General features: G+C 41.4%; 1 protein-coding gene across 3 annotated transcripts in view; it reads left to right on the plus strand.

Annotated features, from left to right (window-relative positions):
• The window catches only part of LOC134336786 (docking protein 5-like), a 530,970-nt gene that overhangs the window by 324,332 nt on the left and 181,613 nt on the right, over nt 1-25,025 (plus strand). For all 3 annotated transcript variants that reach the window (XR_010015887.1, XM_063031250.1, XM_063031244.1), the window contains 3 exons: nt 6,097-6,211; nt 8,386-8,505; nt 23,120-23,309. Coding sequence is in view for 2 of the 3 variants with exons in the window: in XM_063031250.1 (XP_062887320.1) it covers nt 6,097-6,211; nt 8,386-8,505; nt 23,120-23,309 (425 nt within the window). In the remaining variant the exon portion in view is untranslated. The remainder of the gene's footprint in view (nt 1-6,096; nt 6,212-8,385; nt 8,506-23,119; nt 23,310-25,025) is intronic.

Below are 25,025 nucleotides of genomic sequence, written 5' to 3' on the forward strand. Positions count from 1 at the left end.
CTCATTTTTAAACATTTTTATGGGACTGTGCTGTGTACACATTACAGCGATGACCAGATATCAAAAATGGAATTCCGCATTTCCCCATAATTATAGAGAGATAAATCCCTGTACGTCAGCTGATCCTTCCATTCTTAATCAGATTATCCTAGAAAGAATGCACGAGAGAGATTAAAGAGTTAACATATCAATCCTAAAAATCATTTTAGTGAAATATCATGTAATGAAGTGGTTTTATTGTTTCTTCAGGATTATGAGTGCGAAATTACATTGAAAAATAAAACAAACATAAGTATACTCTGGTTATAGAATCACAGAGCATTATAATGCAGAAACAGGCCTTTTGGCCTATCTAGTCTCAATTAACTGCAGCTGGAGAATAGCCTCCATACATAGCTCATCCCAGTACATATCTAAACTTCTCTTGGTTGTAACAGTTGAACCTGCATCTACCACTCCTGCTGACAGCTCATTCACACTCATACCACTCTCTGAGTAAAGTAATTCCCCCTCAGATTCCCCATTATTATTTCACCATTCACCATAAAACTGTAATGTCTAGTTCTAGTCTCACCCAACCTAAGGGAAAAAAGCCTGTATGCGTTCATCCTATCCATCCCCTTCATATTGTATATACCCCTGTAAGATCTTCTCTCATTTTCCTATGCTCTAGTGAATAAAATTCTAACCTATTCGATTACCACTGTAACTCAAAGTTCAATGTAAACTTATTACCAATCTATTTATATGTTACCATATACTTCATTTTCTTGCAGACATTTACAGGGTAAAAAGGAATACACTAGAATGTTATGAAATATAAATTACAAGATAAAGACTGACAAATGAACATCTGAGTCTTTGAGAACTCAGGTCCCCAAGTCTTGGCAACATCATTGTAAATGTTCTTTGCACTGCTTCAAGCTTATTGACATCTTTTCTGTAGGTAGGTGACCAGAACTGCACACAATACTCTAAATCTGGCCTCAATCACATCTTATACAACTTCAACATAACATCCAACTCCTGCACTCAACACCCTGATTTATGAAGGACAATGTGCCAAATGCTCTCTTTGTGATCCTGTCTACCTGTGATGCCAGGTTCAATGAATTATGGATCTGTATTTCCAGGTATTTTTGTCCAATTACACACCTCGGTGCCCTACCATTCATTGTCTTAGTCTTACTCAGTCTTAGTCTGTGTTGGCACGTGGCCAAGTGGTTAAGGCGTTCGTCTACTGTTCTGAAGGTCGCTAGTTCGAGCCTTGGCTGAGGCAGTGTGTTGTGTCCTTGAGGCAGCGTGTTAGTTCCTAGGCACTTAACCATACATTGCTCTGCGACGACACCGGTGCCAAGCTGTATGGGTCCTAATGTCCTTCCCTTGGACAACATCGGTGGCGTGGAGAGGGGAGACTTGCAGCATGGGCAACTGCTGGTCTTCCATACAACCTTGCCCAGGCCTTCGCCCTAGAAACCTTCCAAGGCGCAAATTCATGGTCTCATGAGACTAGCGGCTGCCTATCAAGTCTGGGTGATCCTCCTAAATTGCAACACCTCACACTCGTCTGCAATAAATTCATTTTTCAGCCCATATACTCAGCTGGTTCAGATAACCTGGCAAGCTTTGATAGCCTTCTTCACTGGCCACTATGCCCTCAATCTTGAGGAAATCCATAAATTTGCTTATCTACTTTACCACATTATTGTCAAAATCAATAATATAAATGATAAGCACCGAGTGGTATACCATTAGTCACAGGTCTGCTACCACTCTCTGGCTTCTCCCACTTGACCAATATTGCATCTAATTGACCAGTTATTCTGAATGCCAACGGTGATTCAATGTATTTGAAGAATAATTTTGGGAGTGATTTTTCTTAATGATCCACTATGTGACAGGAATAAAACCTCACATACGTTATCCACATTTTAAACCATGCATATCAGAATCACCTAAAGAGTTAGTTTAACTGATAATTGGTCACATGCTCACTTATTATAATTAGAGTTGTCTCTGTAGATAAAATGGAGGTAATATCTCACTGGTATGAGCTGTTTCGGTGGAGCCTGTTACATGTGATATGAAGCCTAACAAAATCTAAGCAGAGTTAATGAGTAGCTGTGTAGGCAGCAAACCATGATTGAAAGTGAAAATTGGCTAAGTTGCAATTATATCAACCGCTGAAGTCAAATACTTCAATTCCTAATGAAAACTAATGAGGCCGTCACTTGAATGAGGCCCATAAATTCAAGCTTAAGCAAGGGCAACATTGTATTTCAGTGAAAGTTAAAGAGTGTAATGAGTTTAAGTATTCATGCTTTCAATGGGAATAAAGTATCCGACATACTCTGAATGTCTGGCGTACTTTTCTAGAAAAGAAAGTTATGTGGCATAGAACTTATTGGAACATGATTCATCTTCTTTCTAATATGAACTCCTATGTGCATATAAATTCAGCTACAATAGATATCATGATTTTACATGGCCTTTTTCATTTTACTGTTAGTGGTCCCATTCTATAGTGTCCCATCTCGCTGTTGATTACTGTATACAAAGACAAACTATTCCAGTAATTCTGAAATGCATCATCCCTCTATGAAGTAAGATTAAAAATAGAACACATGACAATGATATGTAACAGCTATCTGGCATGTGATGAGTACCTCATAACCTCGATGAGCAATGAGATCTGCTGCTACTCAGTGTCATCATTTATATTAACCATTAGTTTTCTTTTACCCCTTCTCATAATCTGAGGGCTCAAGAGGGTTTATCCAGCTTTTCGTACTTTACAGAGAATGGCTCTTCTGCGTAATTGTGGCTAATACACAGTTTGCTGGAAACCCAGAAAATGTTCATCACCTTGTCAATTTAGCTTTTGAATTAGACATTCTTGGATGTTTCAAGCTTTAATATGAAATTTAATTTTTACTATTGATTTTGCTGGAGAGAAAATGTCTTAGTTTCTTGGTGTTACTTTACCCCAGGTCTGTAATTTTTCAATTGTGTGTTTCATCCATCTTCCAGCATTTTGGAAAATAGGAATCCCCCCACTGCCAGATTTCAATTTTTTTCCTTGCGCTTTGGTTTTCAAGAATGATCCTGAGAATGATAGAACTAACGTATGTGGAGTATTGATGGCTCTGAACCTGAAATTGCCAGAGTTTAGAAGAAAGAGTGAGGATATTATTAAAACCTATTGAATACTGAAAGAGTGGATGGAGTGGACTATAGAGTAGATGTAGAGAGGATGTTTCCAATAGTGGGAGAGTCTCAGACAAAAAGGCACAACCACAGAATACAAGGATGTTCCTTTGGAATAGATGTGAGGAGGGATTTCTATAGCCATCGGGTAGCGACTCTGTGGAATGTATTGCCCCCGATGGCTGTGGAGGCCAACTCATTGGCTATATATTAGGCAGAGATTGATAGGTTCTTAATTAAGCAGGGAGTCAAAGGTTACGGGGAGAAGGCAGGAGGATGGGGTTGAGAAGGAAAATAAATTAGCCCTGATGGAACAGACTTGATGAGCCAAATGGTCTTATTCTACTGACAACAGGAATTCTGCAGATGCTGGAAATTCAAGCAACATACATTAAAGTTGCTGGTGAACGCAGCAGGCCAAGCAGCATCTATAGGAAGAGGCGCAGTCGACGTTTTCAGGCCGAGACCCTTCGTCAGGACTAACTGAAGGAAGAGTGAGTAAGGGATTTGAAAGCTGGAGGGGGAGGGGGAGATGCAAAATGATAGGAGAAGACAGGAGGGGGAGGGATAGAGCCGAGAGCTGGACAGGTGATAGGCAAAAGGGGATACGAGAGGATCATGGGACAGGAGGCCTAGGGAGAAAGACGGGGGGGGGTGACCCAGAGGATGGGCAAGAGGTATATTCAGAGGGACAGAGGGAGAAAAAGGAGAGTGAGAGAAAGAATGTGTGCATAAAAATGAGTAACAGCTGGGGTACGAGGGGGAGGTGGGGCCTAGCGGAAGTTAGAGAAGTCAATGTTCATGCCATCAGGTTGGAGGCTACCTAGACGGAATATAAGGTGTTGTTCCTCCAACCTGAGTGTGGCTTCATCTTTACAGTAGAGGAGGCCGTGGATAGACATGTCAGAATGGGAATGGGATGTGGAATTAAAATGTGTGGCCACTGGGAGATCCTGCTTTCTCTGGCGGACAGAGCGTAGATGTTCAGCAAAGCGGTCTCCCAGTCTGCGTCGGGTCTCACCAATATATAAAAGGCCACATCGGGAGCACCGGACGCAGTATATCACCCCAGTCGACTCACAGGTGAAGTGATGCCTCACCGGGAAGGACTGTTTGGGGCCCTGAATGGTGGTAAGGGAGGAATTGTAAGGGCATGTGTAGCACTTGTTCCGCTTACACAGATAAGTGCCAGGAGGGAGATCAGTGGGGAGGGATGGGGGGGACGGATGGACAAGGGAGTTGTGTAGGGAGCGATCCCTGCGGAATGCAGAGAGAGGGGGGGAGGGAAAGATGTGCTTAGTGGTGGGATCCCGTTGGAGGTGGCAGAAGTTACGGAGAATAATATGTTGGACCCAGAGGCTGGTGGGGTGGTAGGTGAGGACCAGGGGAACCCTATTCCTAGTGGGGTGGTGGGAGGATGGAGTGAGAGCAGATGTACGTGAAATGGAGGAGATGCGTTTAAGAGCAGAGTTGATAGTGGAGGAAGGGAAGCCCCTTTCTTTAAAAAATGAAGACATCTCCCTCGTCCTAGAATGAAAAGCCTCATCCTGAGAGCAGATGCGGCGGTGACGGAGGAATTGCGAGAAGGGGATGGCGTTTTTGCAAGAGACAGGGTGAGAAGAGGAATAGTCCACAAGTGCTACACATGCCCTTACACTTCCTCCCTTACCACCATTCAGGGCCCCAAACAGTCCTTCCAGGTGAGGCATCACTTCACCTGTGAGTCGACTGGGGTGATATACTGCGTCCGGTGCTCCCGATGTGGCCTTTTATATATTGGTGAGACCCGACGCAGACTGGGAGACCGCTTTGCTGAACATCTACGCTCTGTCCGCCAGAGAAAGCAGGATCTCCCAGTGGCCACACATTTTAATTCCACATCCCATTCCCATTCTGACATGTCTATCCACGGCCTCCTATACTGTAAAGATGAAGCCACACTCAGGTTGGAGGAACAACACCTTATATTCCGTCTGGGTAGCCTCCAACCTGATGGCATGAACATTGACTTCTCTAACTTCCGCTAGGCCCCACCTCCCCCTCGTACCCCAGCTGTTACTCATTTTTATGCACACATTCTTTCTCTCACTCTCCTTTTTCTCCCTCTGTCCCTCTGAATATACCTCTTGCCCATCCTCTGGGTCACCCCCCCCCCGTCTTTCTCCCTAGGCCTCCTGTCCCATGATCCTCTCGTATCCCCTTTTGCTTATCACCTGTCCAGCTCTCGGCTCTATCCCTCCCCCTCCTGTCTTCTCCTATCATTTTGCATCTCCCCCTCCCCCTCCAGCTTTCAAATCCCTTACTCACTCTTCCTTCAGTTAGTCCTGACGAAGGGTCTCGACCTGAAACGTCGACTGCGCCTCTTCCTATAGATGCTGCTTGGCCTGCTGCGTTCACCAGCAACTTTGATGTATGTTGCTTATTCTACTGACTTTTAGTTTTAAGATAAAGGTTTGAGGAAGTTTTGCACCACTATATCTACTATGTTACAAATTACTCTCATAATAACCTCACCACAGGCTCTAACTTGAGAAAATCTGCCATTCCCACATGAATGATGATATAAAATGTCATGAAGTAGATATCTCCAATTTAATGTCTGCTGCAACATAGAATCGATGTAGTGTAAATTACTAATATATTCAGCGTGTGATTGTTCTGTTCTATATCATCTATTACAGCAATTTCTGAGTAGTAGATTTCCCCAAGGCAAGCATTTATTAGCTTCCAAATGTAACAGATTTGTTCCCCCCAACAGAAATTGTTGCAAATGCTTTTAAAATGCTTTTAATGTCTCTGGGACATATTTCCTGGAGAAAAAAAAGAAATGAAGAAAATATCTTTTCAGTAGCAATTAGTGATCAGAACCTACAAATTTTGATCTTTCAGGTAACAGACCTCAGCAATATAAAGAATGTGACAAGGATACCTAAAGGCACTAAGAGGCATGCAATACTAATCATTTTCAGCGACGATACCTCAAAAACCTTTGCATGTGAATCAGGTGGGTGTCACATACTTTTCTCAAACTAATTGTAAGCTGAGTAGGTTGTACACTAAACATTTAATTCTTTCTATTGCATATATTTGCAGTTTTATATTTGATTGCATATTTGTTTAGATTGTAACTTCAAAGATGACCAAAATTATTCCAGTACAATAGAAATCATAGAGTTTTTACATCAAATTTGGTCAATGTTTGCAAATTTCTTTATGCACTTTTGTGCACAATTATTTTTGTACATACTGGAGTGCTTTAGCAATCAGTTTTGAGTCAATTAGTAATGTTTTGGAAATTGGCTCAAAACCTTGTATGCCTGATGTGCCTTTGCACAGCTAATATTTGCCTGCCATCAAATATTCAATTTGTGTGGAGCACAATTTCTCCACTGCTGACAGTTTGTACATTCTCCCCGTAACTCTGTGAGCTTCCTCCAAGTGCTCTGGTTTCCAAAGATGTGCCGATTGGTAGGTTAATTGGTCATTGCAAGTTGTCCTGTGATTAGGCTAGGATTAAATTAGGGTATTGTTGGTGGTGTGGCTTAAAGGGCTGGAAGGACCTATTCCACAGTGTATCTCAACCAATCAATCAATCAATAAATAAACAAACAAACCAAGTCTGGAGCTATGGAAAGTAAGTCTATTGTAAACCCATTGTAAACCCACTGCAAAAACCAAAGCACACTGTGCAAGGTTTGGGAGTGAGGCAGAAGTTCAAGGATCTGGATTGTTGTATAGATCCTGTGCAAATAGTATCCTCCCATCTCACTTTTCATTGGTCAGCCTAATAATAAATAATTGACTGCATCTCCTTTTCACTGACTGCAGTCTTAAAAAAAACTGACCTGAGATTAGCACACTATATTCTTGGCCCTTCAATCAGATTGGTGCTATATGCAGCATGCAGATTGTCAGGCTAGTTTGTCACATGTGCCTGTGGCTTGGGAAATACCACCCACCACAGAGATCACTGCATTCACCTTTTACCCTTTGAGTTTCCTCAGTTTCTCAACTGTTTTACTGTGTCTGCATGGACAGAGCTCCTGACGCACCTCCTAACTTGCAGCACAGCTAAGCAGAGACCTACAGATGGGACAGAGCTATATCCGATTTTAGCATGTCAATTCGAGAGCATTGCATACTTTTCACATGTTTTTGGTCAGTTTTGCAAATTCAAAGTCAAAGTTGGGTTTACTCTTATATGCATAAGTATATTTATGCACAAGTGCAAAATAAAACAAAATGTTACATTTGTACTTGCAGCAGCATTGCAGATATATAGCATCATATAAATAAAATTCACTAGAGAAACATAAATTAAACATGAATTATATATTTTTTTCATCAGAAAGTATGCAAATAAAACCAAAAAACAACATCCATCTTAGTGCAAAATTATCAAAGTGGTCGTTGTGATTTTGGATGGATATGGATGTCAGCATTTGAAGTACGTCCATCACATGTTTAATGCTCCCAAGGGGTTAAAACTCTAATTTCTTTGCACCTGAGTCCACATAATTTGCAATTATGTGTACGCTTCGGTGCACTTCCTTAGAGGCCAAGTCCGCTTTGAATACATGTACCTTACAATAAGTCTGGATCATTAAGTAAAAAGTATTTGGTTGGTGATAGTGAATCTGTTAAATATAAGGAAAATGTAATGGTGAAATTGCTCAGATGTTGAACCATCAGGCAGGAGGTACTGTGGTATTAGGATAAGAACTGTTCGGTTGGGGAACAACTTTTATACCCATCCACAAGACTACTGAACTCGCTGCAACTACCTAGGTCTCATCATGTAGGAAGTGCCAGTAACGTTACACTGTTTGCTTTTTAACATCTGGCAATACTCCTTATTATTGGTTAACCAATTTGCGGCAATATTACTTTATCTGCTGTGCGTGAGTAATACGTACTGTGTTTTGCACCCTGGTCCGGAGGAACTTTGTTTCGTTTGGTGATATATATGAGGATGGATGAATTACAATAAACTGTACTTGACTTGAATTGACTTGTTCATTTCTTGACCATTGGTACATATATAATTCCTACAATTGAGCTCCACTTTGGAGTTAACTATTAAATGCATTCAGGTTCCTCCAGAATAGTGAAAGGTTGTTCCTCCTGACATAGCTGCAGAGGATATAAACACCACATTAATTTTGTGTGCTTTCACAGAGCTTGAAGCAGAGGAATGGAGTAAACTCCTACGTATAGAGTGCCTGGGAAGCAGAGTCAATGATATCACCCTTGGAGAGCCTGATTTGCTGACTGCTGGAGTTCAAAGAGAGCAAACAGGTAGGTATCATTTGCTGGCGACATTGGCTATATTTATCTGATGCTCAAAAGCAAAATATCCAGTAGAAGTTAAAAATGATATAGGACTTAGGAATCTGGATTTGTGATTTGTTGAGTATGACAGCACTAGGATAAGACAGCTAATGCTAGGCAATATTAGGAAGATCTAAGGATCTACTGGTGGAGAAAAAGCTGGCAGGCAATGCTCACCAGTTGAGTGAGTGCTTCCTCCCTACCAAGGAGGAGATTCTTCCTGCTAGCAAAATAGCTTAAACACAGTTCTCTTATTTTGTGTGATAACATAAATCATCATTATGGCTTGGCTTCGCGAACAAAGATTTAGGAAGGGGGCTGCCCACGTCTACTGCAGGCTTGCTGATGGCTGACGAGGCCAATACGGGACAGGCAAGTCCGGCCACAGCGGCTGCAAGGGAAATTCGGGGAAGATGGTCATAGACATGGGCGTGTCCCTTGGCCTGCGCAGTGGTATTTTAGGTGGAGTGCAGTGTGCGCAGTACTGGCCCCACCCTTTACACCTGGGGTTCATCCGCCATAGCCTCGCAAGCTGGGACGGTGACAACAAGGTCCTCGGGTCGTAGGATTTAAGTCGGAGTGTCCTTCTCCTAGGTGGATGGTTTGACAAGGCCAACGAGCCCCACCTGCTCGGGTTTGGATTCAGATTTGTCCTTCTCTTAGGCTGGCTGCCAGCCAAGGCTAACGAGCCCAGCCTACCCATCCAGTTACACCACCAGACACCCGGTCGCGCCATGACGTAGCAAGCTCGATGGAAATGGGGGGCACTGACGAGAAGGTGTTGCTACGAACACAGTAATGTAGGAGAGGCCATTTGCAGTGGCCTCCTGCCTAGCAGGCCAGACAGTGACTACGCGGCAATGTGGTAGGGGGCGGGTAAGGTCTGGGCATGATGTCCCACTCACCCAGGGAAAGTGTACGTGTAATACATCGCCTCTCCTAACATAAATGCAAACATTTTTAAAAACACATTTAGAACCCAGTGAGTATTTCTATATTATAAAATAATTTGAAATTACAAATGATTTCTAAAACACTACATATTTCCAAAACACAGGTACAGTTCCTATAAGATTAAAAAGATATACCAACAAATTGCAGACAAATGAATCATCTATAGAAGAACCAAAGGCAGAGAAACTAATTATAGTCTACCCCACCTTTCTGTCAGTCTTCTGTTGTTCCTTGACCTTCCCAAACTACTCTCACACATTTATATAGTTTTTTTTTTGCTACTTGGGTGACTTCACATGCTTTTTTCTTGCAGATACCTTTTCACACAGATGGTCTAAAAGTTTCTGGGGACAGAGTCCCCAGATATCCGATATTAATGCTGTAAGAGATGACCCTCTGAATACAAAAATCTCCCAACTATTGATAAATCAGCTATTTGATATTCTAAGTGGTAGTATCAGTCTAGTCTGCAAATTTCCTTGAACTAAATAAATTAGCCAGTGTTGTCAGGTTTAATGCAGATAATTAATATAATCCCATTATCCTACACTACATCTCTTGAGCAGTCAGTCTCATGCTGTGGGCCAACAGTCCATGCCCTATAGACAGTGCTCTTTGTTTGCAAAGCTCTCTTTTTAAATTCAGACTGATTATTGCTTGCTATTTACATTAAGAACTGAAGATTGGTTCTTGTTTACAACAGGAATCTGAACAAAGATTATTAGTTGGAAGTTCAACTTTCTGAAGAGCATCTCTGTGATTGTTAGAAGCTCACAGCTGCTATGTTTGGAAAGCTGAGCTTAACAAAAACACCCTGGCCCTAGACAGTGAAAATTCATCACACAGGTACATGGAAGGTGGTGCGGGGAGGGGGGAATGGTTAAAGATGAAGATTCACTCAGAGGTAGTTTCTTGGTGTCAGATAGTATTAGAAGAAAGCATCTACAAAGTTGTAGTAGGATATAGGCAGTCTAGGCCCAGAAGCTAGTAGAGTGGCTTTACAAAATTTGAAACAGAATTCATCAAATCTTAAATTAATCTTTGTCTCTCAGTCTACTTACTCCTCTCTCTTCTTCTCCTTCAAAAGTATGTCAGCAAAATGCTTGAAATATTTCTAATACTTCAAAAAATACTTCAAATTTTAACTGACTTAAAATAAATTTCAATTATAGAATGCTAATTAACATATTGAGCCTCTCTCATCTTCAAGGGGCTTCTCGAATTCAAATGTAATTTAAACTTTAGAGTCATGGAGTTATAGAACACTACAGTACAGAAACAGGCCATTCTGCTCATCTGGTCTGTGTCGAGCCATTAATCTGCCTAGTCCCATCGACCTGCAACCAGACCATAGCTCTCTATACCCCTTCCATCCATGTACCTATCCAAATTTCTCTTAAATGTTGTTATCGACCCCACATCCACCACTTGTGTTGTTAGCTCGTTCCACAACTGCGCCACTCTCTAGGTGAAGAGGTTCCCCATGTTCCTCTTAAACATTTCAACTTTCACTCTTAACCCATGACCTCTCTATTTGTAGTCTCACCCAATCTCAGTAGAAAAAGTCTACTTGCATTTACCCTATTTACCTGATCTATACCTTTCATAATCTTATATACCTCTATCAAATCTCCCCTCAATCTTCAACATTACTGGGAATAAAGTCCTAACCGATTCAATCTTTCCCCATAACTCAGGTCCTCAAGTCCTGGCAACATCCTTGTAAATATTCTCTGCACTCCTTCAACCTTATTCACATCTTTCCTGTCAGTAATTGACCAAAACTAGACAAATTAGGAACTGAAGTTTTATATAATTTCAATATAACATCCCAACTCCAGTACTCAATACATTGATTTATAAAGATCAATGTGCCAAAAGATTTCTTTTGGACCCTGTCTACCTGTGACACTACTTTCAAATATTTATGTATTTGTATTCCCAGATCCCTCTGTTCTACTGCATTCCTTAGAGTCCACCGCTTACTGTGTAAGACGTACACCTACGGTCTTTGGAATGGCATTTGGCCCTCCTAAGTGCAACATCTCACACTTGTCTGCATCCTACTTTAAATTTCATCTACCATTTTTCTGCCCATTTTTCCAGCTGGTCCAGATCCCACTGCAAGCTTTGATAGCCTCCCTGGCTGTATACACATGCAATCTTGCTGACATCTGCAAACTTGCTAATCCAGTTTAAATCAATCAATCAAATTTGAAACCAATAGTATTTATAATGTTTAACAAGTGTAGTTAGAATATTTACTACAATTTTATACATTTATAAAATTGTAACTCTATTGCTATATTTATTTAAATCCAGCATCAGAAAATAGTTCTCTTGATCATTATTTTAAGTTGTGGCACAGTTCAGAGTTGAAAGTAAAGGAACATTTATAATATCACATGAGGGGACATAATGCAACATTTTTGGGACACACCTCTGGTAAGCTAAATTGTTCTGATCTCTTCCATACTCAAACATTATGAGTAGCTGTAAATAGCTGAAGATTTCACCGGATGAAGACTAAATCCTGTAAATCTGCTTCCATATTTATAAAAGAACTGACTGAAGAACAACAAACTCATATGTATAGTAAGATTTCTATATAGTTTGAAGTAACATATTTTGGTGATTTGGAAGCATACAATAAATTTATGGGATTTTTGTCTGATGATGACAATTACTAGATATTGTACGGGGCCAAAAGACAGTTCACAACATATTAAAATAGGCAGTTACACGATGAACCAGTAGTCAATGAGGGATAATCTTCACAGTTAAGCTGTTGCTGGCCAAATTTCAGCAGACTATCACAACATTAGTGATGATTTAAGAAAAGGAATTGTGCCCACTTTTAAAGAATATATCATATTAAGTGCAATAATCAATGTCAAGATGCAGAAAACCAAAAGAATCTACAAACTCCATCAGAGGATGGTGAAGTAGTGGATGAAGCATTTTACATGGGAATATACACTTAGTGGCAACTTTACTAAGGGCATGTGTACATCTGCTCATTAATGCAAATATCTAATTAACCAACTCAGTGCATGCAGACGTGGTCAAGAGATTCAGTTGTTGTTCAGCCGAAATATAAAAATGGGGAAAAAATGTGATCCAAGTAACTTTGACCATGGAATGATTGTTGATGCCAGATGGGCTAGTTTGAGTAACTCAGACACTGCCGATCTCGTAAGATTCTAATGTACAACCATCTTTAGAGTTTACAGAGCTAGAGTGTTGTTTTGATCTGGTAAACAAAATAATCCAGTGAGCTGAAGTTCTGAAGGCAAAAGTGCCTTGTTAATGAGAGAGCTCAGAGCAGAATGGCCAGACCGTTTCAAGCTGACAGGAAGGCGATAGTTACTCAAATAACCACGCATTACAACAGTGGTGTGCAGAATAGAATCAGTGCATTACATATCAAGCCCTGAATTGGATGGGCTATAGCAGCAAAAGTCCATGAACATACACTCAGTAGCCACATTATTAGGTACACACGTGTATAACTGCTCACTACTCAACAAATCACACAAAATGCTGAAGGAACACAGCAGGCCAGGAAGCACCTATAGAAAAGAGTAAACAGTTGATGTTTCAGGCCGAGACCCTGCATCAGGACTGGAGAAAAAAGCTAAGAAGTCAGAGTAAGAAAAATTGGTGAAAGAGATAAAGGGCTGGAGATGGGGAATCTGATTGGAGAAGACAAAAGGCCATGAAGGAAAAGAAAGGGTGAGGAGTATTAGAAGGAGGTGATGGGTAGGTAAGGAGATAAGGTGAGAGATAGAAATGAGAATAGGGAATGGTGAAGGGTGGGGCAATACTGAAAGTTCAATAATTCACTGCCATCAGATTGGAGGTTACCCAGATGGAATATGAGGAGTTGCTCCTCCAAACAGCGTGTGGCCTCATCATGGCAGTAGAGGACGCCATGGACTAACATATTGGAATGGGAAGTAGAACTAAAATGGGTGGCCACCAGGAGATTCTGCCTTTTCTGGCAGACAGAGTGTAGGTGCTTGGCGAAGTAATCTGCCAATCTATGCCAGGTCTCACCAATATACAGAAGGCCACACTGGGAGCATCAAATACACTAGATGGTCCCAAAAGACTCATAGGTGAAGTGTCACCTCACCTGGGGGACTGCTGGAGGCCCTGAATGGTAGGGAAGGAGGAAGGGTTGGGGCAGGTGTGGCACTTGTTCTGCTTGCAAGGATAAGTACTAGGCGGAAGATCAGTGGGGAGGGACAAATGGACAAGGGATCCAGAACTAATGAGATGTCCTACTTCTTCAAAGAAAGGAACTTTCCTTCCTCCACCATGAATGCTGCCCTCACCCGTATCTCTTCCCTTTTGCGCATTTCTGCCCTCAATCTATCCACCTGCATCCCACCTTGAATAGGGTTCTTCTTGTCCTCAGCTACAATCCCACCAGCCTCTGTGTTCAGCACATAAATCTCTGTAACTTCTAACATCTCCAATGGTATCCCACCACCAAACATATCTTTCCCTCCCCCCCCAACTTTCTGCTTTCCGCAGGGACTGCTCCCTACACAACTCCCTTGTCCATTTATCCTACCCACAGATCTTGTGGATAGAGCGTAGTTGCTCGGTGAAGCATTCAGTAAGACCCAACATACAAACATTTGTAGATTGGGAGACCACTTCGTCGAACAACTACATTCCAACCACTGGAAAGAAAACGGGACCTCCCAGTAGCTACCCATTTTAATTCTACTTCCCATTCCAGCATGTAAGTCCATGGCCTCCTCTACTGCTGCAAAGAGGCCACACTCAAGTTGGAGAAGCAACACTTCATATTCCATCTGGGTTGCCTCCAACCTGATGGCATGAATATCGATTTCTCAAACTTACAGTAATTGTCTCCCTCCCTTTCACCTTTCCCCATTCCCATTTCGCTCTTTCACTTCATCTCCCTCTGGTGCTCCTCCCCCTTCCCTTTCTTCCATGGCTTTCAGTCCTCTCAATCACTGAGCACATGGCCGAGTGTTTAAGGCATTGGACTAGCTACCTGAAGGTCGTGAGTTCGAGCTCCAGCCGAGGGAACGTGTTGTGTCCTTGAGCAAGGCACTTAATCACACATTGCTCTGCGACGACACTGGTGCCAAGCTGTATGGGTCCTAATGCCCTTCCCTTGGACAACATTGGTGTCGTGGAGAGGGGAGACTTGGGCAACTGCTGGTCTACCATACAACCTTGCCCAGGCCTGCACCCTGCAGAGTGAAGACTTTCCAGGCACAGATCCATGGTCTTGCAAGACTAACTGATGCCTTTATTAAATCAGATTCCCCCTTTTCCAGCCCTTTATCTCTATCTCCAATTGACTTCCCAGCTCTTTATTTCACCCTTCCCCCTCTTCCAGTTTCACCTATTACCTACAACATTGTACTTCTTCCTCCCCACCCCCCAACTTGTTTCTCTGATATCTCATCTTTTTTCTCCAGTTCTGATGAAGATTCTTGGCCTGAAACATTGACAGTTTACTCTTTTCTATAGATACTGCCTGACTTGCTGAGTTCCTCCAGCATTTTGTGTGTGTTGCTTGGATTTCTGGTGTCTGCAGATTTTCTCATGTTTGTGGATCAGTTAAACATGTAGCAGCATCTCAATGCACTAGTGCACGCAAACATCATCAAAAGGTTCAGTTGTTAGTCAGACCAAATGTCAGAATGTGGAAGAAATGTGATCTAAGTGACTTTGACTGTAGAACATTTGTTGGCGGCAGGCAAGGTGATCTGAGTATCTCAGATTCTCAAAGTTCAAGTCCACTTATTATCAAAATATATATATTATATACAACCTTGAGATTTGTCTTCTTACAGGCAACCAGCAAACAAAACAATCTGTTAGAACCCATTAAAAATGAATGTCAATACCCAGTGTGTGAAAAAAGAACAAATTGTGCAATCAATAAAAAGTAAATAAATAAAATTCAGAAATGAAGTTCAGAAAAGTGAGTCTACAGCCACAAGCCAGTTCACTGCTGCAACCAGTCCAGGAACCCATTAGTTGCAGGCCACAGCCTCAGTTCAGCACAAAGACATGCAAACCTCCAGGAGCAGCAATCTGAACACCAGCCTGTCCCTCACCTCTGGCACTGACAAACAGATCTTTTCAATCTGACCAGGCACGTAAATCGTCCAAACATCAGCACATTCCCTACTTTTCAACCTGGGCCTTGCCACTTTGATTCAGCACCAAGTCCAACTCAGTATTGACTCCTTTCTTGCTCTTGAGCCTGGATTTGGCCTGTACCGGTCACAATAAAACCTTGCTGCATTTCTGAGACTCCAGTTCACATCGCAAAATGCTAGGTCATACAAGCAGTTCAAAAGCACAATTCTGAAAGGGAAGTTACAGGCGACTGATTGCAGTGATTTTTGTCCACAAAAGATGTGATTTAATGGAGTTGTTAGTAGATTTGTTTGCTCCCATTATGGCATTGCTGCGTCTCACATGCACCGTCTTAAACTGGAAGAAACTGCCGACCTCCTGAGATTTTCATGCACAACATTCTCTAGAGTTTACAGAGGATGGTGCCCTGATACAGTTGGAATTTTATCCCTGTTTTTGGGAATACGATCGCACTCAATGAGGTTTGAGAAGGATAAGCAGACCTGCTCCGCCTACTGACTCCACAACAAATCCATTGGCTATTCTACCGGCAACTTCTGATGTTCCAGAACACGTTTTTAAAGTCTCTGGTGAAACAGAGCTTTGAATACTGAATATATCAAAGAACGATTACTTTGCCAATGACACATTGCTTTGATTGTCTAATATCATATATGCCTTTAGTTTTTGCTCAGGATGTCCTTCTAGAAAGCAGGAAGGCACTGGTTGGACATATTTTAGAGCAGGATTTGACTTGGAAGCATTCCCTACATAAGGAGGTCCCGTCCAAGGTCCATAATGTAATGTATTGTGTGAGTATTCATAGCGTCAGAGTGCGTATGACATCAGGACATAGAGAGGTAAAAATAGAAGTCTGTTGAATAAACGTCGTTGTTCAATCTACAGCGGTGTCCGAGTCATATCAATATTACATGGCGTCAGAAGAAATCGCGAAGAGAAAAGAAGGAAGAGAAGACATGTAAAAGATGTCACAGTTACAGCCACCGTCAAGTTTAAGCCTACAAGGTAATCTTGCTGAGAGCTGGAAAATATGGATCCAGAAGTTTGAGCTGTTTTGCACCGCTGGCGGCGTAGCTGAAAAGACGGAGAAAGTGCAATGTACGACGTTTCTGCATGTGGCGGGGGAAGAGGCAATAAAAATTTGCAACACAAGTGTTGAAGAAAAGGTTTCAAGATTACTGCGAGCCGAGAAAAAACCTAACGTACATCCGACATATGTTTTTCACCAGGGCTCAACGACCAACAGAGACCATAGACGCCTATGCCCAGCAATACTGGGCAAAGCAACATGCACAAAGCTAGGCCTGGTGAAGCGAATCTATGGTGTTGAAAAAGAAAATGACATTCTCAAATACTTTGATGACTTGTTTTCTGGATCAGGATGTTTACTAGGGAAGCACCATATCCAGATTGATCCAACTATTGCACCAGTCGTGCATGCCCCGAGAAAGATTCCAGTAGCTCTCAGGGATCAAGTAGTGGAGGAGCTACACAGAATGGAACAGATGGGAGTCATAACAAGACAAATAGAACCGACCGACTGGGTGAATAGTATGGTGACAGTGGTCATAGGAAAAAAGCCGAGGATTTGCATGGATCCACAAGATCTCAACCAAGCCATCAAAAGAGAGCATTATCTGCCGCTCATGATTGAAGAGGTTGTCTCCCGCATGCCTAATGCGAAATACTTTTCAGTAGTAGACGCAAATCAAGGTTTCTGGCAAATCAAGCTGGATGAGGAAAGTTCCAAATTATGCACTTTCAACATGCCCATAGGGAGATATCGTTTCCTGCGCCTACCCTTTGGGATTTCTTCTGCATCAGAGGTATTCAGAGATCCATGGCACAAATGATTGAAGACCTGGACGGGATGGTCAACATGATTGATGATTTGCTGATATCGGGTGACACAATTGAGGAACTTGATCAGAGATTGAGGAAGCTCCTGGAGAGAGCACGTGAGTACAACCTAAAACTGGACACAAGTAAATGTAAGATCAGAGCTACAGAAATCAAATACATAGGTCGTGTACTCAGTGCTAATGGGCTAAAACCAGATGATGAAAAGGTCAGAGCTGTGGTACAACTACCACCACCCGAAGACAAGCAAGAACTATTGAGGTTCATGGGCATGATACAGTATCTTTCCAAATTCATTCCCAACTTATCAGAGGTCAGCGCTGCACTCCGAAAGCTACTAGAGAGCAACACTGAATGGCATTGGGAAGACGAACAAAAGAAAAGTTTTGACACATTGAAGCTATTGGTTACCAATGCACCAGCAGTCAAGTTCTATGATGTCAATAAACCAGTGACGATATCTGTGGATGCCAGTTCGGAGGGAATAGGAGCTGTTATACTGCAGGATGGGAGGCCTGTGGTGTATGGATCACGAGCACTTACGGACTGTCAACGCCGATATGCTCAAATCAAGAAGGAATTACTCGCCATAGTTTATGGGTGTGAGAAGTTCCACCAATATGTATATGGCAAAGAAATCCAGGTTGAGAATGATCACAAACCACTTGAGAGCATCTTCAAAAGGCCACTCAACCAAGCTCCTATGAGGCTGCAAAGGATGCTTCTCAGGCTACAGAGGTACACGCTCACAGTCACCTATAAGCCGGGAAAAGAACTGTACATTGCTGAAGCTTTGAGCCGTGCTTACCTCAAAGAGCAAAAGGAAGAGTTGCTAGGAAGAGAGCTGGAGGTCAACTGGGTTACACCTCAGCCTCCCATCTCTGAGGAGAAGTTGAACATGTTCAGGAAAGTGACTGCAGATGATCCTGAAAAGCAAATGCTAAGAGACATTACAATGAATCGATGGCCAACAGAAAGAAAAGATGTTCCAAAGGAAATGCTGAAATACTGGACATTTAAAGAGGAAATCAGCTATGCATCAGGACTAATGTTCAAAATGGCAAAACTCATCGTACCAAACCAAATGAGACAGGAAATGCTCAACAGAATTCATGAGTCACACCTGGGGATAGTGAAATGTAAAGAAAGAGCAAGGGACATTCTCTATTGGCCAGGCATGTCAACTCAGATAGAGGACATTGTGTCTCAGTGTGCTGTCTGTAATGAAAACAAAAACAGCAATCCAAGAGAGCCTCTGCTTTCCCACCCACTACCAGGAAGACCATGGGAGAAGATTGGCACAGATCTCTTTCACGACAATGGTGCAGAATATCTGCTTTGTGTGGACTACTATTCAAAATATCCGGAGATCACCAAGTTAAGTGACACGTCCAGTCGAGGTGTCATTACCACAATGAAGTCGATATTCTCAAGACATGGTATTCCAGATATTGTCGTCAGTGACAATGGTCCACAGTATGCCAGTGGTGAGTTCAGAGGGTTCTCGGAAAGCTGGGAATTTCAACATGTTACTTCCTATCCAGGGCACACTCAGTCTAATGGACAAGCAGAGAGAACTGTACAAACTGTCAAGAACATGCTCAAGAAGGCACAAAGCAGCAATGGTGACCCTTACATTGCTCTGCTTGAATACCGCAACACACCGATTGAGGGTGTGGGGTTCTCTCCTGCGCAACTGTTGGTGGGACGTTGTTTGAAGTCCAAACTGCCAACATCCACAACTCTACTGACTCCTGAAGGTAATGCTCAAGTACATGACAAGCAAAGGTACAAGCAAATAAAGCAAAAGAGCGACTATGACAGACATAAAAGACAGTTGCCAGATCTGCATACAGGTGAAAATGTCAGAATACGGAGAGGAGACACTTGGCAACCAGCTGTGGTTGTGAACAGACATCAGCAACCAAGATCCTTCATAATTCGCACGCCGGATGGAAGAGTCTACAGGAGGAACAGGAAGCATCTGCTGAAGACAGGCGAGAGGGAGTTTCCATGTACAGATGCACAGGACATTTCCACATATAGAGACATGGAAACAAACGACACCAAGAGTGATGCAGACCCCAAAGACACAGAGGCCACTCGAGAGACTGACACTGATGAAGGACAAGCACAGTCACAGTTGTATCACACACGGTCTGGGAGACAAGTCAAACTTCCAGCTAGATATAGAGACTAGACATACATACAGTCTCACACAGTTTGAGGCAAAGTCACACATGTTATAAGTTCCAAGGTGTGAAATAAAAGGTTTATTAGTCTATGTTAGCAAAAAAAAAATGCATTGCTGTTAGTATTGTAAGGTACGATGCAGATTACAGTACAAGAAGTTAAGATTTTTTTTAGTTTATGTCATGGTTGTTGCACTGTAAGAAGGGCGTACCTAGAGGCATTGTTATGGTAATTCACAGTGTTGTAAAAAAAATCTTGAGAAGGGGGATATAATGTATTGTGTGAGTATTCGTAGTGTCAGAGTGCGTATGATGTCAGGACGCAGAGAGGTAAAAATGGAAGTCTGTTGAATAAACATGGTTGTTCGATCTACAGCGGTGTCCAAGTCACATCAATATTACACATACTACGCTGCATAGGAGGGAAGTCTTGTCCAAAATCAAGATTCTTTAGACTTTTAGCCAGATAGTCAGATGGGAAACATTGCATAACCTCAGCACTATTGGATGTGACCTTATGCAGTTTGAGATTAGATTTCGCTAACATGTCTAGTGGTGCTTTCAGCATGTTGACTGCTGATCCCCATAAGGAGGGTCATCAAGAATGGCATTTTTAAAGTGAAAACCATTAAAGACTGTGCAGTAGGACTATCTCAAGACCAGTCTCTGAGGCTTTCCTTCTTTTGCCAAAGACTTAATGTAAAGATCATTACACTTTTAGTCTCAGTAGTTAAGTTTGACATTCTATAGGTGCCAGGCAGGGAGTGTTCGGGCCTTTAGAGGTGCATTTCATTTTGTATGAAGATCACTTCCTGTACGTAAGCAGTTTTTTATATCAATTCCTGCGCAGGTTAATTTGGATTTCAACTTTAAACACCCAGTGGAAAGACATCCACCTCCATTTGCTCCTTATTTGCTCTTGAAACAGCAATACCTTTTCACAAGAAAGATCTAATTTAAAGCCCTGAAGAAGGCTTCCATCTTGGGTGATTTTAGAGAAGGTGTTTAACTTTGCATAGCTTTGATATACACACTGCAAAGACAGTAGAGTGAAAAGATATTGCTGTTTCAAAAGCATGGAGATGGATCTTTACACTGTGTGCTTTAGAACAAGATCTGAATTAACCTGCACAGGAAATGATATAAAAAACAGCCCATGTACAGGAAATGATTTTCTTACAAACCCAACTATGCTCTAGAGGCCAGAACATTCCCTATGTGGCATCCATAGGATGTCAAACTTAACTACCGAAACTAAATGTCAAATGATTGTCTCAATAAATCTTTGATAAAGAAGGATATTTGCAGATGCTAGTCTTGAAAGCAGTTTTACAACACGGTCCTTAACTGTTCTCACTTTGAAAATGTCCTTGATGACATATGTGCTCGTGATAATGTCTAATGAGAATTGAGGTGTGGTCTGGTTTGGGAGTTAGCTTTGCCTTGCAAAGGATGAATCCAACTTCCCTGTGTCCAGAAGTGTCTGTTGCCTTCAAGTACCACTGTGCTTCAAGTTGAAATCCAAATTAACTCACACAGGAAATGATATAAACGTAGCTTACATACAGGATGTGTTGTTTATACAAAACAAACTGCAGCTCTAGAGGTCAGAACACACATGTTGAACCTTGTAGTGGATTGGCTACTGCAGCAGAAGGCCATGAGCATGCACTTAGTGGCCACTTTCTTAGGTAACTACTAAAGTGGCCACTGTGTGTAAGATTATAAGAATTGACAAAGGGAAGACTGATAGGTTATAAGCAGTACTGAAATATTCTTGAGGTGCTGGAGGGGGGCCGCGATGTAAATCATTAACAGCTTCCAGTTGCTGTAATACTGAAATGATTGCTGAGATGCAAAATCTAGAATGCAGCATGTAAATCATTTTTTTTTAAATACGAATGTTCTTGAGATCATATCTAGAATATTGAATGCATCTTTGGCCTTTCTAGACAAAAAGAATATTTAATTATTATGGCGTACAAAGATGCAATTGTACCCCAGATATAAGAGAAGGTTGTTTACCATGGGCTCTTCCTTCCTTTAAAGTTAATAAGAGAAGATTTTATACAGGTACTTAAAGTAAGATGAATTGGAAGAGTTTTTTTTTTGCCTGGTACAGAAATAAAGAGCAGGAATCATATTTGAAAATTGACTGAAGAAATAAAAATCTAGTGTGAAAAATATTATTAAAGTGTGGTTAATTAAGCAGGTCACCGAATTGTGCGTTGTGTCAGCCATGTTACATTCCAAGGACATTTCCTAGTCAACAAGTGTGTTCCAGTATTGTTAGAATATAGCGCAATGTTATGGATGACTGTACTGCAGTTCAATATTCTTCTTTCTAAAACTTTAACGGATCTTTGATAGACATGGAGAAAGAAAGAGACAGTATTATCGGGCTAGTTGAATTTTAGAAGTTGTGTTTGGATCCAGCCCACTCAATCATGAAATAAACTAATAAATATGCAAATAACAGAAAGCAGGATCTCCCAGTGGCCACACATTTTAATTTCACGTCCCATTTCCATTTTGATATGTCCATTCATGGCCTCCTCTACCATCAAGATGAAGCCACACTCAGGTTGGAGTAGCCTCCAACCTGATGGCATAAACATTGCCTTCTCTAATTTCTGTTAATGCCCCTCCTCCCCTTCTTGCCCCATCCCTTATTTATTTATTTGTTTGTTGTTTGTTTATTTATTTATTAATTATTTTTTCCCCTTCCTTTCTCTCTTTTTTCTCCCTCTGTCCCTCTCACTATATCTTCCTCTGATGCTCCCCTCCCCCTTTCTTTCTCCCTAGGTCCCCCATCCCATGATCTTCTCCCTCCTCCAGCCTGGTATCCCTTTTACCAATCAAGTTTCCAGCTCTTAGCTCCGTCCCTTCCCCTCCCGTCTTCTCCTATCATTTCGGATCTCCTCCTCCCCCTCCTACTTTCAAATCTCTTACTATCTCTTCTTTCAGTTAGTCCTGATGAAGGGTCTTGGCCCGAAACGTCGACTGTACCTCTTCCTATAGATGTTGTCTGGCCTGCTGCGTTCTGCCAGCATTTTGTGTGTGTTGCTAATAAAATTATGTACTTTTGAATAACATTGTTGCTTTCCATTTCAAATAGCCATGTAAGAAGTGCAACTATAATGTTTCACAGAAGATAGAATTCATTGTAAATAATCTCAAAGTTTGAACTCATAAATTGCCTTGAATGCATTAATTAATATACCTGTCTCAAAAATTTATATTTTGTGTGCAATGTACTTTAAGAATATAAAACATGTTGGGTTTAATAGCATTTTACAACTGATTCAATTCTGCTTTTTACAACTTTCAGAGAAATAAGCAAAACTAGTATAGAATGCATTCATATGCATCAGAATAAAGAAAGTGGCTCTAAATTATTTGGTTTATATTTTCAGAAAGGTTCAATGTATATTTGATGCCCTCTCCCAATCTGGACGTGCACGGAGAATGCACATTACAAATAACATACGAGAACATCTGTCTTTGGGACATCCATAATCCGAGACTAAAGCTGGTCTCTTGGCCTCTTAGTGCCCTTCGGCGATATGGACGGGACCCCACATGGTTTACGTTTGAAGCAGGCAGGTAAGTAGAAAGTGCTTCATCTTGAAATTCCTTTAGTAGTTATTTTATATAGAAACATAGAAAACCTACAGCACAATACAGGCCCTTCGGCCCACAAAGCTATGCCGAATATGTCCCTACCTTAGAACTACCTAGGCTTTACCCATAGTCCTCGATTTTTCTAAGCTCCATGTAGCCATCCAGGAGTCTCTTAAAAGACCCTATCGTTTCCACCTCCACTGCTGCCGCCGGCAGCCCATTCCACGCACTCACAACTGCGTAAAAAACTTACCCCTGACATCTCATGTAGTGATTGTCATAATATATAATAAATTTATTGAAACATTGGGTAAATACAGTACATAAGCATCTTATTTTAGTTCATAATAAATTAATATCAAATGTGATTTTCTAACATAACTGATAATCTTTTCTTATTAATGTTTTTTTTGATAACAGCAGCATTAAATATTTAAATTCACCCGAGGTGCTGTTATATTAATGAGAAATTTCCTCAGAACGTATTCATTTCATGTAATCAGTATCCTTTTGATAATTGATGTCAGATATTGAGCTTGCACTTAATCCTTATTATTAATAGCACTGGAAAGTTTATTCTTTGAATTGGTGGTTTTACATAGCAGAAGCCCAGCCTTAGCACTACATCTTCCTTCCTCATACTTTACAGTGAATTTGGAATATTTAAACCAAATTTATTAAAAAATATATGTTCATTAAAGTCTGAAGTTTTCAAAAGTTTCTTTCCCATCTAGCTCCTGGAATGGTCTCTTTGGCTAAACTTTTTGAAGCAAATATCAGCTGATGACTTCTACATGAACTGTCAGAGTAGATTGGAACTGATTTTCAAGTGGGTATCCACAGTTTTCTGTAGTTAATCTGATCAATAACAATTTCAATTATGCAGCTCAGGTTAAGACTGCTTAAATTTTGTTACATCTATCATATAATATGCATTGTCAGGGAGTGTATATGAGAGTACATGTAAAAGAAAATAAACAACATTATTTATTGATGATCTGCTATAGCTTCTTTTCCAGAAACTATTTTAGGAGTCTGCTACTTGTACATGACAGGACTTACTTGACTTTTGTACAAGGCTTAAAATTTTCAATGTGGAGGAGCAACATTCTGTAAAGCTTCCAGAAAAAAAGTTAGATAGTGAATGATCTGGAATGTGCTTTTTGAAAGGATGATCATGGACGGTTTCAGAAGGGAAGGGATACAAGCATAAAGAGGAAAATAGAGAGTAACCCACACAAGATGCTGGAGGAACTCAGCAAGTCGGGTGCATCTATGGAAGAAATAAATAATCGATATTTCAGGCAGAGACCCTTCATCAGGACTAGAAAGGAAAGAGACAGAAACCAGAATAGGAAGCTGGGGGTAGAAAAAGAAGTACCCCTGGAAGCTAATACGTGAAGCCACGTGAGGAGGAGGGGGGTGGATGAAGTAAGAAGCTGGAGGGCGATAGGTGAAAGAGGTAAGGAGCCGAAGAAGAAGGAATCTAATAGGAGGGGACAGTGGACTGTGGAAGAAAGAGCAAGAGAGAGATGATTGTAAGATGAAATGTGGTGAGAGGGGGAGCCAGAATGGGGAAAGGAAAAAGAAAAAAATGGGGGGGAGAGGAATAACTGGAAATTAGAGAAATTGATGCTCATATCACTCTTCCAACCTGATTGTGGCCTCGTCATGACAGTAGAGGATGCCATAGACAGA

The sequence above is a fragment of the Mobula hypostoma genome, chromosome 2 (genome assembly GCF_963921235.1).
Source record: "Mobula hypostoma chromosome 2, sMobHyp1.1, whole genome shotgun sequence".
NCBI classification, from domain to species: domain Eukaryota; kingdom Metazoa; phylum Chordata; class Chondrichthyes; order Myliobatiformes; family Myliobatidae; genus Mobula; species Mobula hypostoma.